This window comes from Leucoraja erinacea, chromosome 2, assembly GCF_028641065.1.
Source record: "Leucoraja erinacea ecotype New England chromosome 2, Leri_hhj_1, whole genome shotgun sequence".
In the NCBI taxonomy this organism is placed as follows: Eukaryota; Metazoa; Chordata; class Chondrichthyes; order Rajiformes; family Rajidae; genus Leucoraja; species Leucoraja erinaceus.
Window position 1 is genome coordinate 94,489,570 of NC_073378.1, and position 17,229 is coordinate 94,506,798.

Genomic DNA, 17,229 nt, shown 5'->3' on the forward strand with positions numbered 1-17,229 from the left:
AAACCCCACCCTGCCCTTACCTGTATCCACCTATCACTTGCCAGGCTTTGTCCCACTGACACCTCTCTTTCAGTTTCATGCCCCTAATATGATCAATCTGAAAAAGGGGTCCCTACCCAAAATGTTGCCCATTTGTGTTCTCTGGAGATGGTGCCTTCTTCTTCTTGCGTATGGCGTGCACAGACTAAAGTTGTAGGACAACTTGGTCTATTTGATCTTATTTGATTGTGCACGTCGGGTTAATTGCATTAGTGAAAGCCGAGTGGACCACATGAAGGTTGCAATCTCCCGCCCCGAGATGGGGCCTGACTCACTGTTACTTCAGCACTTTGTGTATTTTGTTGTTAAATTCTGCAATTCCTTGTCTCTTCATATTAATGAACCAGTTGGGTTTTTATGATAAGCTTACACCTTCATAAATGCTCTTGTTCGACCTGGAATTTCCTTTTATTTCAAATTTATTTAACAACTGAATTGAAAATGTTTGCACTACCTCTGTTAGAATTTAAACAGTTTTTATTTCCAAAATATATATTTTTTCCAAGATATCTTATTTTTTTGTTGTTCATCTTTCTCAATTTTCAAAATAACTTTTAAGAGGTTCTCTTGTTCTCGATCAAAATCATGTTTTATCAAATTAGACCGTGAACAGAAATAGTTTGTTAATTCATTAATCACATTACAACCAATTCGTGCTACAGATATACACATTCCTACCTGTATTGTTTAATGGAGGAACTGTAGATTGTTTGTCTCTACATATGATGAGACACAAAATGTTAGCATGCAGGCACAGAAATTAATTACGAAATATGAATACATTATATCGGGGTACATTTAAAGGCATAATTATAGATTTGGGAGCAGGAAGCTTTGCATGTGCTTGCTATTTTATCACTTTAAGAATGTCTTATGACTGTTGATTGTATCCATTGTCATGGCACGCAAAGTCTTTTCATAATCAGGTAGGTGGATAGCAATGAGGCATCTCTCAACATCCAAGCACGCAGGTGAAAGAGCGTACAAAGTCTTCAAGAGTCCTCAAGTGCGATGACCTCAGGCAATAGGAAATTTGTCAGTGAGGCATTTTTATGATGTGTGCAGTGATAAATAGGTTCAGCCTCCCATTTACAGCACATTATATAAATCATCATAGAATTTTGCAACCAAGAAATGGATAACTTGACCTCTTTGTGTGTGGAAATTTATCAAAATATCTGGATGAGGGAAAAACGGTGGAAAAGCTCAGACCAAGCCCAAATCTTGCTCGTCCCAAGCTGGACTGCAGGCTCCTGAGAAAAAGCAACTGTGCTGAGCGGGTGGGTGCTCAGGGTGGAACGGTGGCACAGCGGAATAGTTGCTGCCTTACAGCGCTTGCAGCGCCTAAGATCCGGGTTCGATCCTGACTGCGGGTGCTGTCTGTACGGAGTTTGTACATTCTCCCCGTGACCTGTGTGGGTCTTCTCCGAGATCTTCGGTTTCCTCCCACACTCCAAAGACGTACAGGTTTGTAGGTTAATTGGCTTGGTATAAATATAAATTGTCCCCAGTGTGTAGGGTAGCATTAATGTGCGGGGATCGCTGGTCAATGCGGACTCAGTGGGCTGAAGGGCCTGCTTCTGCGCTGTATCTCTAAACTAAACACTTTCATCAGTAATGATGCTTTCTCCAGATAAACAATGTAGTTTAAACATACTTGTTTGTTGTCCAGGCAATAAATGATATTTTATTTAACAGAGCCTTCGGGAAGATGACATACATTTACAAAAGGCAGGATTTTGCTGGGTTAATTTTACGAGCATGTTTAGAAAGAAAAACATCACAATATTAATGATTATTCTATTTTTATTTTAAAAATAGTCACAGATATTTAGTACTACAAGATATAATACTCACAGAAAATATAAAAAAAACAATATCACAAATATGCAAAAAGCTACAAAAAATTCAGTGCTAGTCTTGTTGTTCAAGCAACCAGATTGGTTTATTCAAAGTCATGGTTTCATGGTTTATTCATGGTTTATTCCAGTTGAGTAATCGCCTATAATGCTTATTTAAGAAAGTGGTTTTTAAATTCTGAGCTTCTCAGCCCTGGTATCATTACCACATGGAAAGGAATCTATTATATTCCTGTGAAATTAGTGTCAAAACTTCAGGAACAAAATTAATGTTTTTGTGGTTGGGGCCCTCAGTATTTGGTATTATGCATATGTTGGAAAGGTTATGGCACATGATGTGTATGAGGAGTTTTTGGCTAACGATGAAGAGCAAACAGAAGGATACCATTTTCACGCCAAAATCTCCATTGGTGGTAAGCATTTAACTTGAAAACTTAACTGAGATAGGAATCCAGTGTTAGACTTGATAATCTGGGACTGATCTGGCAGTCCTATTTATGTAATGCCAAAGTAGGCCTAGCATGTAGTGTAATGGGTAGTTTGTGCCTTCACCAAGCAATGTCAGCATAAGAAATATGCAGACATTTCACCCTGCGCATGCTTCATTATCATTGCATACGTTTGAGTATCTAGAGCATATCAGACACATGAAACCCAGAAGGACAATTCTCAACTTAATGGCCCCTACAGTAACTCCGTGATTTTCTTCACTGAATATATTTTTATAGAAATTCAATTGCATCCTCATATACAGTGTGCTAGGATTGAATTTCTTGGCAAATAGATTCCTTTAGGTACAGATGAGATGGCAGTAATGTAGTGTGAATATCTAAAATAATTGGAGAGCCAAAAATTGTTGAAGCAATTAGAGTCCATATTTGGATTCGGATTACCTCTTTTTTCAGGAATAATTTATTTAAGCCAATTATTCTTGATGTTGTTTATCTTATTATGTTTGAAAAATGAAACATCATTAACTGATCAAATTTTACCCAATTCCACATTCACGTTTTCTATCTAAGATTTATAGGGAAGCATTCATTTGCAGCACACACCGAGTAATTAGCAGCAATTTAGGACATAAATACATCTTCAATATGTCAGACTACAGGAATAAACCACTTTGGCAATACTATGCTTAAACAACATATTAACATTTGTTAACTATTGGCATGGATTCTTTAAGTATATAACTTTTTACAGACAACAACTTTAAAAGTTAATCTCCTATACAAAATCAAAATAAATTATTAGGTCAGCTATTAAATGATCAATTATTTTACTAATCAGAATTTATAATAAATATGAAACATTCTATTAATTGTTAGTGCAAATTTAGAGTTTTTTAGAATTAGATATTGACATTCTACAGCTATCTTTCTGTAGTTAATGCGAGAAATCAAACCAGTTTCATCAACTGCTGATTATTTTCTGAAGTGTGCAGTGTTAATCAAATACTCTTGTACATTAGATGAATTACTGTGAAATAATTGGTTAATATTATTGCAGGATGTGCTATGTTGTTGAAATAAAAGTGACATATGTTTTTCAGTCATACGTGTACAATTTCATTGAAATCAGTAGTATCATTGCACTTTTTAGAAATGTGGAAGATTATGACATGGTTGAGAAAATGAAAAGCCTGGGATTTTTCTCTCCGGTGGAATGGGAAATGTGTTGATACGGGAAAGACCATTGGTTCAAACTGCGGAGCTATAACAAAGTAATTTTGATTTAATACTATTGTCAGATTGGTAATTTAGCTATAAGAATGTCATGAAATGTTAAATCCCAGGGAAATAATATCACGCACCAATAACCTCAGGATAATAATGACATTGGTATAAGTAAGAGTACCAAACATATGAGAATTAAACTGCAGATATTATTCTTTGTATTGTTAGTGAAGAGACATATCATTCATCATCTGACATTTCTCAGAACATTATTTTAATGACTGCTAATGGTTTTTTAAAAACCTTACTAAAATAATGCAGTAGAAAATGTAATTTGACTCAAATGCTCCTCTATAATTATGTTCTAGTATTATATATAAATGGACTTAAAAGACAATATTATGTCACAATATGCACGAAAATGCTGGAAATATTTGGAGAACTGGATCAATCCACTTAAAGGATGTCTTCCCATGTTACAATAAATAGAGACTGGTAATCAATTGCTTCTTTAAAGCTATTCTTGCTTTTGACAGTAAAATGTAATTAATCTGTGTAATTTTATTTATGTTAAATTATACATCTTTGAGGAAGTTAATAGCAGGACAGACAGAGGGGAGGCTGTAGATGTTGTTTACCTAGGTTTTCAGGCCTTCGATAAGGTGCCACACGTCAGACTGCTAGGGAAGATGAGAACCCATGGTATTAAAGGAAAGATACTAGCATGGATAGCAGGTTGGCTGGATGGCAGAAGGCAGAATTGCAATAAAACATGCTTTTTGAGGTTGGCTGTCAGTGACTAGTGGAGTTCCGCAAGGGTCGGTGCTGGGGCCGCGCCGCTTCACATTGTATATTAATGATTTGGCTAACGGGATTGAAGGCTTTGTGGCCAAGTTTGCAGATGATGCTAAGATAGGTGGAGGGGCAGACAGTGCAGAGGAAACAAGGTTTTTGCAGAAGGTCTTGGACAGGTTAGGAGAGTGGGCAGAGAAGTGGCAGATGAAATACAGTGTAGCAAAGTGCAGAGTCAAGCATTTTGGTGATAAAAATAAAGGTGAATATTATTTTCTCAATGGAGAGAGAATCCAGAAATCAGAGGTGCAAAGGGACAAATATGCAAAAAGTTAATTTGCAAGTCAAATCGATTGTAAGGTAGGCAAATTGAATGCTCGCATTTATATGAAGAGGACTGGAATACAAAAACAGAGCTGTAATGCTGAACTCTACAAGGTGCTGGTCAGGCCCCATTTGGAGTACTGTGAGCAAATTTGGGCCCCGTATCTGAGGAAGGATGTGCTGGCTCTGAAGAGGATCCAGAGGAGGTTTACAAGAATGATTCCAGGAATGAGTGGGTTAGCATATGATGAGCACTTGACAGCACTGGGCCTCTACTCGCCAGAGTTTAGGTTGAGGGGGGACCGCATTGGAACTTACAGAATAATGAAAGGCATAGATGTGGAAAGCGTATTCCCACTGGTGGGAGAGTCTAGGACCAGAGGTTATAGCCTCAGAATTAAAGGGCGCTCTTTTAGAAAGGAGATGAGGAGGAACTTATTTAGTCAGAAGGTAGTTAATTTGTGGAACTCATGCACGCAGTGGGCTGTGGAGACCAAGTGAGTGGATATTTTTAAGAGAGTTAGACAAATTCTTGATTCAAGGGTTATGGGAAGAAGGCAGGAAAATGGGATTAGGAAGCAGCGATCAGCCATGAGTGAATGGCCGAATGGACTCAATGGGCTGAATGGTCTAATTCTGCTCCTTTTACTTGTGAACATGAACTTAATGTATTATTAGACTCAGACTAATATAATGTGGGAGTGTCGGCTTCTAAATAATCAAGGCATATAAACAGTATCTTAAGATTTTTTTAAGAGCAATTATATAGTACTTAAATTCAAATCAAAATAGGGTTTATCAAAGGACAGATGTTTTCTGCAACTGTTGTTGATTGTTAACAACAGACCTTTTTTTGAATTAACTGACATTGGAGATTTTAGTTAAGATTTCTATGTGTGTGCGTGTGTGCATGTATGTGTGTGTGTGTGTGTGTGTGCGCGTGTGCGTGTGTGCGTGCGTGTGTGCATGTGTGTGTGTGTGTGTGTGCGTGTGTGCGTGTGCATGTATGTGTGTGTGTGTGTGTGCACGTGTGTGTGTGTGCGTGTGTGTGCGTGTGCGTGTGTGTGTGTGTCTATGAGAGTTACAGATAGTGATCAAGAGATGTTTTCATTAAAATGGAAACATGATCGACTCTCATGTAATTGCAAACACTAGAAATCTGTGAATAATGTTCATTTTCCATGCTGGGAGAAACTCTTGATTCCAACTTGAAGGAACTTCTTCAAATAAAATGCCAGCTTTGAAATCAAATTGCAACAAACACACTAAGGGAGAGAGCAGCTGACCAAAGTTATTTTTTTAAACAAAAAGGTAAACTACTGGTGATAATATCAGGTACAATAATTTCCAGTCCATTAGATTAAATAGTAATCATCTTTTACGATTGATAGTTCCATCACCGGAAGATATTGCTAATGTGACAATATTGCTCCATTGATAGTGAAAATACTTAACTAATTCTGCTACAATATAGACTTTTCTTAAAATGTTGAAAGATATAAAAGATATTTAAATGCAGTGCATTCAGAAAGTATTCAGACCCCTTCACTTTTTTCCATATTTTGTTACGTTACAGCTTTGGATTAAAATCATTTTTTTAATCATCAATCTACCCACAATTCCCCAGAATAAAGAAGTGAAAACAGGTGTTTAGAAATGTTTGCTGTAATTAAAAAGAAATAACTGAAATATCACATTTACATAAGTATTCAGACCCTTTGATATGGCACATAAAATTGAGCTTAGGTTCATCCTGTTTCCATAGATTATCCTTGAGATGTTTCTACAACTTGATTGGAGCCCACCAGTGGTAAATTAAATTGATTGGACATGACTTGGAAAGGCACACACCTGTCTACATAAGGTCCCACAGTTGACAGTGCATGTCAGAGCAAAAACCAAGCCATGAAGATGAAGGAATTGTCTGTAGACCTCCGAGACAAGATTGGGTCAAGACGCAGATCCGTGGAAGGGTATAAAACAATTTCTGCAGCATTGCAGGTCCCGAAGAGCAAAGTGGCCTCCGTAATTCTTAAAAGGAAGATCTTTGGAACCACCAAAGTTCAAAGACCTGGCCGCCTCGCCAAACTGCACAATCAGGGGAGGTGACCAAGAACTCTGACAGAGCTCTAGAGTTCCTCTGTGGGGATGGGAGAGCCTTACAGAAGGACAACTATATCTGCAGCACTCCACCTATCAGGCCTTTATGGTAGACTGGCCAGATGGAAGTCACTCCTCAGTAAAAGGCACATGACAGCCAGATTGGAGTTTGGCAAAAGGCATGAGAAACAAAATTCTCTGGTCTGATAAAAACTAAGGTTGAACTCTTTGGCCTGAATGTCAACCTTCACGTCTGGAGAAAACCAGGCACTACTCATCACCTGACCAATACCATACCTACGGTGAAGCATGGTGGTGGCAGCATCATGCTGGAGTGATGTTTTTCAGCGGCAGGAACTGGGAGACTAGTCAGGATCAAGGGAAAGATGAATGGAGCAAAGTACAGAGAGATCCTTATGTAAATGTGATATTTCAGTTATTTATTTTTAATTACTTTGCAAAATTGTCACCTGTTTTAGCTTTTTTATTATGGGGTATTGTGTGTAGATTGATGATAAAAAAAAGAATTTAATCAATTTTAGAATAAGGCTGTAACGTAACAAAATGTGGAAAAAGTGAAGGGGTCTGAATACTTTCTGAATGCACTGTATATTGGTGATGAAACTCCATAGCATTTTGTGAAATGCTTACTGTAATTTTGCTGGAAGAGCCAAGAAAATGCTAGTTGCAGTTTAATCAGCAACCACACCACTGGTGTTAAGTTTTACATTATTATTTTATCAAATTATTGTTGATCCCCAGTGTACTTTAGGTAATCAACATGTATTTGACTATATTTATTGAAAATAATCATAATTTCAATATTTTGAAAACATAAATAATAATCCAAAATAAATATGGATATTAATGATGATAAATCTATAACTAACAGTAAATTAATGTCATTGTTTGTCATGAATGTTAATGAACTATCACAGTATTTGCTCTTGAAAATAATTTTCACATATCCTATTTGGAGCCAATTCAGTATTGATGATGCTATTGTAATTCTATACTTTATTTTCCAGTGGTATTAATAGAAATTATAATAATATTGCTATTTTTTCCAGTAATTTGCTTACAAATATTATATTGCACAGAGGTTGATGGTTCCAAGAATCATAGTTACAAAATACAGCAGATTATCAAATAAAATATTTTGTTAAAATGCTACATTTTTGTCAAATTATAGGATAGATCTCAAGCGGTCAGTACTTACAATTTAATTTACATTTAGTTTTGGTTAGATTGATACTGAAATAAATATAATTAATATGAGTTTGTTGTAATATCTGAAGAATGTCGATTATGACACAAAGTAGTATCTGAAAGACTATAAACCTATCTAGTAATTATAATATTACACCCAATATTCAGTTACTTAGAAGCAGTTGTCAGAGAAAATTATATTTCATGGGACAGAATTACACAAGAAGACTGGAACGTCAAGGCATTCAGTCTTAATAAAAGGTGACTGAGGCAGACTGTTCATAGTGTAATAAAGAAAAATAAGGAACATGACAACATTAAGTTGCAGTATTTGGATTAACAAGTGCAGGTTTTAAATGCAAAGAGGTTGATTAGATAGTTTTTGTTAATGTACAGCAATCAACATCTTGGACTGAAATTTACTTTGGACTGTAGCTCAAAACAATTGGCTATTAATCAGCAACCCATTTTACACTATATATTTTCTAATTCTGTTGCCTTATTTCATTGGCAGCCAATGGCAATTTCACTGTAGAGTGGATATCCTCATTTAGTGATGTTTGGCAGAAATCCTCAAGATTGATAAAACCAGAGGAACGGGACAGTGCAGTATATCTGAGTGGGTGAGCTCAAATGGAATGAGTTTGCGTACCTCATTCTTGTGATCTGCTCATTTGACCTTATGCCTTTGAAACAGATTGTGTTCCTGCACTAGTTCTATTACAATTCAACATTCTCAATTGCTTGCATTTTGTCGATGTACATATGAAGGTCTTCTGGTTTACCCTGCTTGTAAGCTGTAGTATTTAACCAACTATCAGAAAAAGAACTCTTCCATGAAAAAGGAAAATACATGTTTAGCCTCAGTAGTCTTTGTCAGTATATTTCCATCATGATGAATTACTAGAAACAATGTAAATGTTAAACTTTCTGGCTACTTTTAAATCTATAACCTATTAATTCTACCTTTTGTGGAGCAGAGATTTTACAATTGTTTCCAGGGTGAGTTGGTTTGTTTGTATTCCAGTGCATCATTATCTGCCTGAACACCATCACAATGATTAGTCCTGTGATAACTGTACCAGCAGAGAAGACAAGAAATGTTGCAAGAATCTTGTGTCTCGAATAATATTCTGGAAAATAATAATATAATTTAGTATCCGAAATCAGATCTACAAACAGAGCGTTTCACACTTAAATTTCACTTCACATTTCATGTAATTACTGTGATTATATGCTCATAAACAGAATGTGATCTACATTAATTTATACTCAATTCTAACCATATTAAATCACTAATATTTCAGGTGCAAACTCATTGAAATATTATTTTTTTTAACTCGGTCTTCAGAATGCAACTTCTGTTGCTGTGCGTTCACAGATTGCTCTGGGTTTCTATTCCACTGTAATTATTCTGAGCAACATATGATTTCAGAATAGCTCTACTGGTCTGTAGTTCCTCTTTAATTTAATCAAATTGTTTTTACATTCAGCTGTTTTCATGTGAAGAGGAGTAATTTCCCAGTGCTGTCATGCCATTGAGAAAGGCCTAAGTAGATGGGATAAAATTGGTTTCCAAGCACTTGTAAAGGACAATGACATTAGCGAGTGAATGAAAACATGAATCAAGTTTGATAAATTGACGTTATGTTATGGAATCAAATAGCTATTTCTAAAATTAATTTGCTTATAATCTAATGGTCTAATAATAGTACATTTATAGCAGTCTTTAGGGCGATCATACTACATTGTGGTAATTCAACAATTTTGCACATCTGAAGGCAAACTTAGAACACACATGCTATAAAGAAAAACAGCAGAGAAACAGGCCCTTCAGCCCACAATTTACATGCTGCCCATTAGTTATCCATTTGCACTAATTTACCAGCACTTTGTTTTTTTGAAATGGACAGTCAAACTAGTCTGGATCATTAATTGTTCAACATTAATAAAATCATTAAGAATTTAAGGATTATCGTGGAAATTATCTTAACAAAAATATTAATTATGCAAGGAGATCATATTATTTCACGATCAGAACATAGAAACTTAAGAAAATAGAAGCAGGGCTGAAGCAGCATAGAAGGGGAGCAGAAGGGACCATTTAGCACTACAACCTTCACCAGCATTAAATATGATCATGGCTAATCTACCCCAGGGCTCATCTCCTCCTGCGTGCCAGTTCCCCACACCTCCCAAATTACCCGATCTTTGAAAAATGTTTCTAACTCCTTTTTAAATGGTGTATCTTCCACAATCCACTCTGCCAGACAACTCTATAAGGATTCAGCATACTATGAGAAGAAGTTCCTGCATATCACAGCTTTAAATGGATGATTGCGTTGCGAGAGAGGCTATGTTGAGGTGAAGGGCCATGTAGAGGGCAAGTATGAGGCTTTGGCTCAAAAGCCTTTGGTGAGATGGTTGAGCAAAGGCTGAGCAGAGGGAGAAAGAGGTTAAGGTATAATCTGCTGTTTCATTTTTTAGTGCAATAGTGATAGCTGGTGGAATGGTGAATTGTTCCTCCTGCAGGATGCGGGAAGACAGGAAAACCACTGGGTTACCTATCCCCTACACCAGTGAGAATTTGGCTAGGTGCAGTTCCTCACAGACCATATTAGGGGACTGGAGCTGCAGCTGGATGACTTCAGGATCATCCCCTTCGATACAATTGAGGGGGGTGACCAGTGGAGGGTGAGCAGCAATAGCAGTCTCGGCTCTGGTACCGAGCCATGGCTCCAAGGCACAGAGGAGAAGGGTAATGTGCAGGAAGGAACTGCAGATGCTGGTTTAATCCAAAGATAGACACAAAAAGAGTAATGTCAGACTCAACCATATAGTCCAGGATGTATGAGAGTAACTGTATGCCATTCTCAAGTGGGAGGTGAGAGCAGCCAGGAGACGTTGTGCATGTTGATAGGTAGGAAAAGGGATGAGGGCTTGCAAAATGAATATAGGAGTTGGATAAAAGAATAAAAAGCAGGGCCTCCCGGGTAATGATCTCTGGATTACTTATGGTGCCGAGAGCTGGTGAGGGTGGAAATAGGAAAATGGGACTGATGAATGCGTGGCTGGGGAGTTGGTGCAGGGGGCGGGAATGCTGAATTTTGGACCATTGGGATTTCTTCTGGTGCAGATGTGACCTGTACAAGAGGGGTGGTTTGCACCTGAACTGGAGGGGAACCATATCCTGGCAGCTAGGTTTGCTAGTGTTACATGGGGGGGTTTTAAATGGACTGGAGGGAGAGAGGGGGGGGGGGAGAAGAGAGATCCAATGCAGGACTAAAGCAGGTGAGAGGCTGAAGGTTAGTGTGGCAGGTGATGAAATAAAGTTTAGTGGATACAATAGACAGGCGCACAGCAGGGAGTGATGGTGGTCTGTTGGATTAAATTGCATTTATTTTAATACAAGAGGCCTGATGGTAAAGGCAGATGCATTGATAGGTACATGTAACTGGGATATTGTAGCTGTTATTGAAATCTGGCTAAGAGAGGGACATGACTGGCTGTTTAATGTACCGGTATTACAGGAGAGGTAAGGTTGCCTGTCCCTTTTCCGGGGTTACGTCCATGTCCAGGTGGTGTTAGAGAGGGATGACGCGCTGTTCACGGGCGCCATGGGGGATTTCCGGGACCGTTGGATACAGCAGGGGGTTGAATGCATCCTTGACAAGGAGTGTAAGATAATTGTATAATAGTTTGTCGTTTGTCGTGTATTATGGTGGTGGGGTCTGTTTGTTTCTGTACTGTATATATTATTATTTTAATATTTGAATAAATATTTTTGATTAAATAAAAGCTGGTTATGATGCAGCGGTGCTGAGTCTACCGATCGAGGAGGGCGGTTAGTCGCTGGTGTGCATTTGTACCCAGTTGGCGTCTCTCCGCCTCTAGACCCTGCAGAGATACCTGTACTCAGGACGTCCTCCCAAGTGGCACGTGCTGGCGACGTACTTTTTCCAACAGGCCACTGCCTTCAAGATGGTTTGCGGATCCTGATGGTGGGCGTCAGCCGTGCCGTCCTGCTGGGAATGCCCGGCTTCAACCGGGACTTGGTGAGAGTCTGGGACCTGGTTGCCGTCGACCGGGCCCCCCCTCTGCCGGCGGAGGGTGACGGCCCGGGCGTGAGAGCAGCCGGTCCTTGTCCCTCCCCAACGGGTGTCGGGGAGGCTCAAATGTGTGGAGTACTTGCGGCTGAGCAAAGGCCCGCTCAGCCAGAAGTACTAATCGGACCCAGGCGCCCTAATCCTTCCCTGGAGTCACCTTTCCTCGTCACCCTTCATCTCCTAGACGTAGGGAAGCATCTCCTGTACGGGATCCTCCACCACACCCTGCACTTCCTCACCCTGGTCCACTGTCCGGACACCAAGTGGCGGTCAGTGTTGCCTTTCTGTCAAGAAGGGGCCCCCTGTGGGAGTCCCTCTATGCAGGGATTCGCCACCTCTACATTGGGGACCTGGGCTGGAGGGTATTGTACCGAGGTGTTCTCTGCGACCCGTTTCTTTCGCGGTTCACAGACTCGCCAGCCGCCTGCCACTTTTGCGGGCTGGAAGAGTCTGTGTACCATATGTGTATGGAGTGCGTGAGGTTGCAGCCCCTGCTCCTTTATCTAAAGGGGCTGCTCCTTGGCTTCTGGCAGCATTTCTCACCCACCATCCTCATCTTCGGACACCCTGTGCTTTGGGGAGAGGGTATGGCTGAGGATGTCCTGGTTGGGTTGCTCCTGGGCCTGGTCAAGCTGGCCATCCGCGAGTCACGGTGCCAGGCGGAAGAGGGATCTACCCGACCCGGCTGCCTGCCCTTTTTCCAGGGTTACGTCCGTGCCCGGGTGGTGCATGAGAGGGACTACTCACTGTCCATAAGCGCCATGGGGGAGCTGCATCAAGCCGAATGACGCTTCGAGCCTGCACCACCATTCGATATGATCATGGCTGATCATCCAACTCAGTATCCCATCCCTGCCTTCTCTCCATACCCCCTGATCCCCTTTAGCCACAAGGGCCACATCTAACTCCCTCTTAAATATAGCCAATGAACTGGCCTCAACTACCCTCTGTGGCAGAGAATAGTAAGATTAAACGAGAACTTACCAGTTTGAAGTTTGATCTGTATTTTATGAGGAGTTACGATGAGGGTTTACGTGAAGAAGCCCGCCCCAGGACGCATTGCGGCATACTTCAAAGCAGCGGTGTGGAATCACAGATAGACACAAGATTTTACTTCGGAGTCACGTGAGTGATTCCGTGAAGAAGCCCGTCCCAGGACGCGTTGCGGCATTACGTTTCAGCGGGCCAAGCGGCAGCGCGGGAGACAGGGCTCCCGCAGAAACGAGAAAAGCTAAAGTTTAGGTAAGTACTTACCTTTACTTTACAGCCTTTGCGTCTGCTTGTTCCCTGCAGGGCATGCAAGCGGCCCCTTGGACTCCGGGAGGAGTTTTTCCGTTGTCGGGAGGGGAGGAAGACGCAACTAGGACTCACCGGCGGACCATGGTGCGGGTGCCGGTAAGCTGTCCTCAGGGGCGACATCGGCGCAGGGCTAGCACTGCGCTGGGGTTCCCCTCAGTCCTCGCTCGCCCTCAAGGACTGTCCAGGTGAGGCAGGCAGGCGGGCGGGAGGAGGCTTCCGACTTTTGCGGAGCCGTTAAGGGGACCCACGGAGCAGTGCTGGCGTGGAGTGCGCTGCAGCCCGAGTGCAGCAGCCCGAGGAGAGAGAGAGAGGGAGAGGGAGGACCGCTAATCAGCGCCCCGCTCCCGACTCTGTACCAAGCCCGTCAGCATCAGCTGCGGGCTGGGAGGGAAATGCTGCACCTGCCCGACGAAACGACGTCTTTGGGCAGCAACAGGCGGTAGGACCGCTTAGGGGGCGGTCCACAAACCCGACATTGGACCAAGCCAGCCCGCTAGCACCTGAGCAACGGGCTGGATGTGTGTAAAACCCGGCGGTGGAGCCAACATCGGACTGGGAAGTCTCTCCACCCAGGAGGAGGAGAGACTGCCGCCTGAACTACAGGAGCAGCTCTTGGGCATTCCAAAGGTAAGTTTGCAGTTGTGTTTTTATTACATAGTTCAGGAACACAACGCAAACTCGCAAAGAGGTACTGCCCCGCTCCAACTCTACCAGCGGGGCAGCAACCGGCGGCAGCGTCGCTCGCAGAGCGTTTTCGCTATCCCTGAGACCGAGCCAAGCCAGTCTCGCCAGAGCCTACACGGCGGACTGGGAAAAGGGCTAGGAAGCCAAACGGCCGGTCGTCGCCGACTCGTCGGGGGGGGGAAATGTCCACCCCAAAGCGGGGGAGAGACAGCCGCCTAAGCTGCATCCAGCAGCTATTGGAGGGGATGGTCTACCGAGAGCAGCAGCGCTCTCGGACAGACAGGACAGGCGCCCCCTCCATAGTGCTGAGTCCGGCACCTCCCTTTGCGACCTCGGACCAGGAATGGGAGGTTAGCATTGGTGACCAGGGGCAGGCTGGTCTGAGTATGGGGCAGGCGGAAGGAGCCGAAAGAGAGCAGGGTGTGCAGGAAGAGCTGCTAGGGGTTGTAAGCCGCTTTGTCGCTACCCCACGGGTTGGAGCACCGCTGGAGCCAAGGATGGCTGCCAGCATAAATCATCTCTCCAACAAACCTCTGCAGGGACAGATTCGGAGACAGGAGGTCAAACTACAGCGCATACTTCGCCTCCTCACGGCGGCTATAACAGCCTATGCGCGGGGAGTCGAGACCGTAGAGATGACCACTCACCAACAGGATGTCCTGGCACTCATGTGCACGACACAATATGAGTTGAATAACCTAAGAAGAGACAACATCAAGCCGGCCCTCAATCCTAAATTTGCAGGTTTATGCAAAACTCCATCAGTAGAGACCGACTCATTCTTATTTGGGAAGGACTTGAACAAACAGCTCAAAGAGATGGAGGAGGCGTCCAAGACCTTTAGCCTCATGAGGGCACCACCGGCAGTGAACATACCAAAGCTCTTCATTCCACCCAGGCGGCAGCACACCACTGTATCTACCAGTCGGCGGCCCGAACATCCGACTGGTCAAAGCTGTGGGCCGCACTATCCCCAGAGACCTTTTTTAGGTCAGGGCCTGCAGCGGACCCCCTGGAAAATGCGCCTCCCCCCAACATCGCCAGCACGTCGACAGGGAAGAACACTCAAAAAGAAAAAATCACAACCCCGCCAATAACCATGGAGGTAGGTGGGTCTGGTTCCTACCAGCATATAGAGCGCTTTCTTGGACTATCTTGGCTTTCATATTAATTCAGTCCACGTAACTATAATGTTGCCAAGAGACAACATAGTTGAATTGGCACAAACAAGGAACAAATTAATGGTCAAACTACCAACTACTCGACAAATAACAGAGTAATTGGGGGAAAATGGTACCATTTTCTGTCTACATGATTCAGATGTTAGTATCAAGAACAACATATAGGTTGTCATTGAGCATCTCATGAAGTTACCGACTGAAATAATATCAGAAAGACAGTGGTGGGGTTACCACTTACACTGGGCATTAAGTATCTAAAAAATGCTCGGGTGAAATTTATGAGTTTAAGCACTTGCATGTATGGGTATAAATAGACTACACTATGGAGGTGGCCTATATTAACCATATGGCAGCATAAAGTCGGTATCATATGACAAGTTGGTCAAAACAATTTGGCAATGGTATATCCATAGAGGTATTGGACTATCAACAACTTACCTGCCTGGTAAGCAAAATACAGTGACAGACACCAGGTCACATAAAATTAAGGACAACATCAAGTAGATGTTTTCATATAAAGTTTAACAAAACTATCAAGCTATACGATGCATTTCATTGTCTCTGTACTGCACACTGACAATGACAATTAAAATGGAATGTGAATCTGATATCGATTATTTGCATCAATGCTATATCACCAGGGGTTCGGGGATGTCCTATGTATGTCGCGGGGGGAAACCAGACCCTGGGGCAGTGGAATCCTCATATATATAAAAAAATTTCTCTGGGACAGATAGTTCCAGCAGAAAGCTTGTCAGCTATATATATTAACTTTTCTGACCTATAGGTCATATTGTCATTCAACAATATATTTATAATATTGATAGACAAATGCGTTCATGTTGCATTGGTGAAATTAATTCTATGTATTTTTTCCCTTCTGCCTCACCAATCGAGAACAACGCACAGTACAAAAGGATTCTGTTTCAGAACTTACGCTATGACATGATTGTTGGAACTTGCATGGAGTTTTTCCAGTACCCAGGATTATTAACAATCGGAGCCGGGCACAAATCAACTGTGCCATGAGAAAATAAGCTCCTGAGCTGCAGATTCTGCGCAAGCCTCTGGGACTGGGATTGTTATACTGAACAATCAACACCATGTCAGCATCCTTTTGAACATTCACTGGACTACAACACTTGTCCAGCATCAACAGAAGTGCTGCAAGGATACAGGGAAAACCTACTCATCCGATACAGGTACTACAAACTAGAATTCCTGGAGAACCGTCATCACGATGAAGGATTCGGCTACAGTACCATCAACACAGCTAGAATTGCCCTGCCTGTTGTTTTCAAAACAGCTACAGGACAACAGGTATGGGGTACTGGCTGGGGGTAAATTTGAAGGGTATTAAACTCTAAAACCCTAGACCAAGTACACCCATATGTTGGGATGTCACAATGGTTAACCATACTTCAGGGGATACTCACCAGCCAGAGCCCTAAACCTGAACCTTCTATGCACTAAAAACATATGTTGAAGGCACACTGAGCAGCACAGAGGGTCCAGTCACTACTCCTATTTCAACTGGACACCATGCTCACAGCTTCAGACCAGATCTCTATCATTTGTCCAGGGAATGGTCAAACCAGACCAGGAATACCTTATCCAGTCATAAAATCCGGGCTTACCCGCCAGAAAACACGGTAATGTACCAAGACCCTTTTTTACCTTACATAGACACAACCTAATTATGCGAGGGAGATGAAAAGCCTTGTGGGTTGGTCACAAAAAACCTTGTGGTCGGGTAACAAGCCTTTTTGAAATGGCTCAAGCAGGTTAAAGCTCCTGGGATAAAACTAACATGTCAAAGTTGTCATCCCACAGGAGAAGCTTCCACGTCAACGGCAAAAGAATGGACGTACCTATAAACCACATCCTGGCTCCAGCAGAATAGTGGGGGTAAAACGTTCAGAGAAATAATTTATTATAAACTGTTGACAAAACCTGTTTT

At 42.0% G+C, this 17,229-nt stretch overlaps 1 protein-coding gene across 3 annotated transcripts in view; it reads right to left on the reverse strand.

The window, feature by feature from the left end:
• The window catches only part of itgb8 (integrin, beta 8), a 113,749-nt gene that overhangs the window by 10,815 nt on the left and 85,705 nt on the right, over positions 1-17,229 (reverse strand). For 2 of the 3 annotated variants that reach the window (XM_055661461.1, XM_055661470.1), the window contains one exon: positions 8,966-9,132. In XM_055661461.1, the coding sequence (XP_055517436.1) occupies positions 8,966-9,132 (167 nt within the window). Of the gene's footprint in view, positions 1-1,827; positions 9,133-17,229 lie in introns of those variants that run through there. The other variant, XM_055661478.1, reaches the window with a different exon arrangement.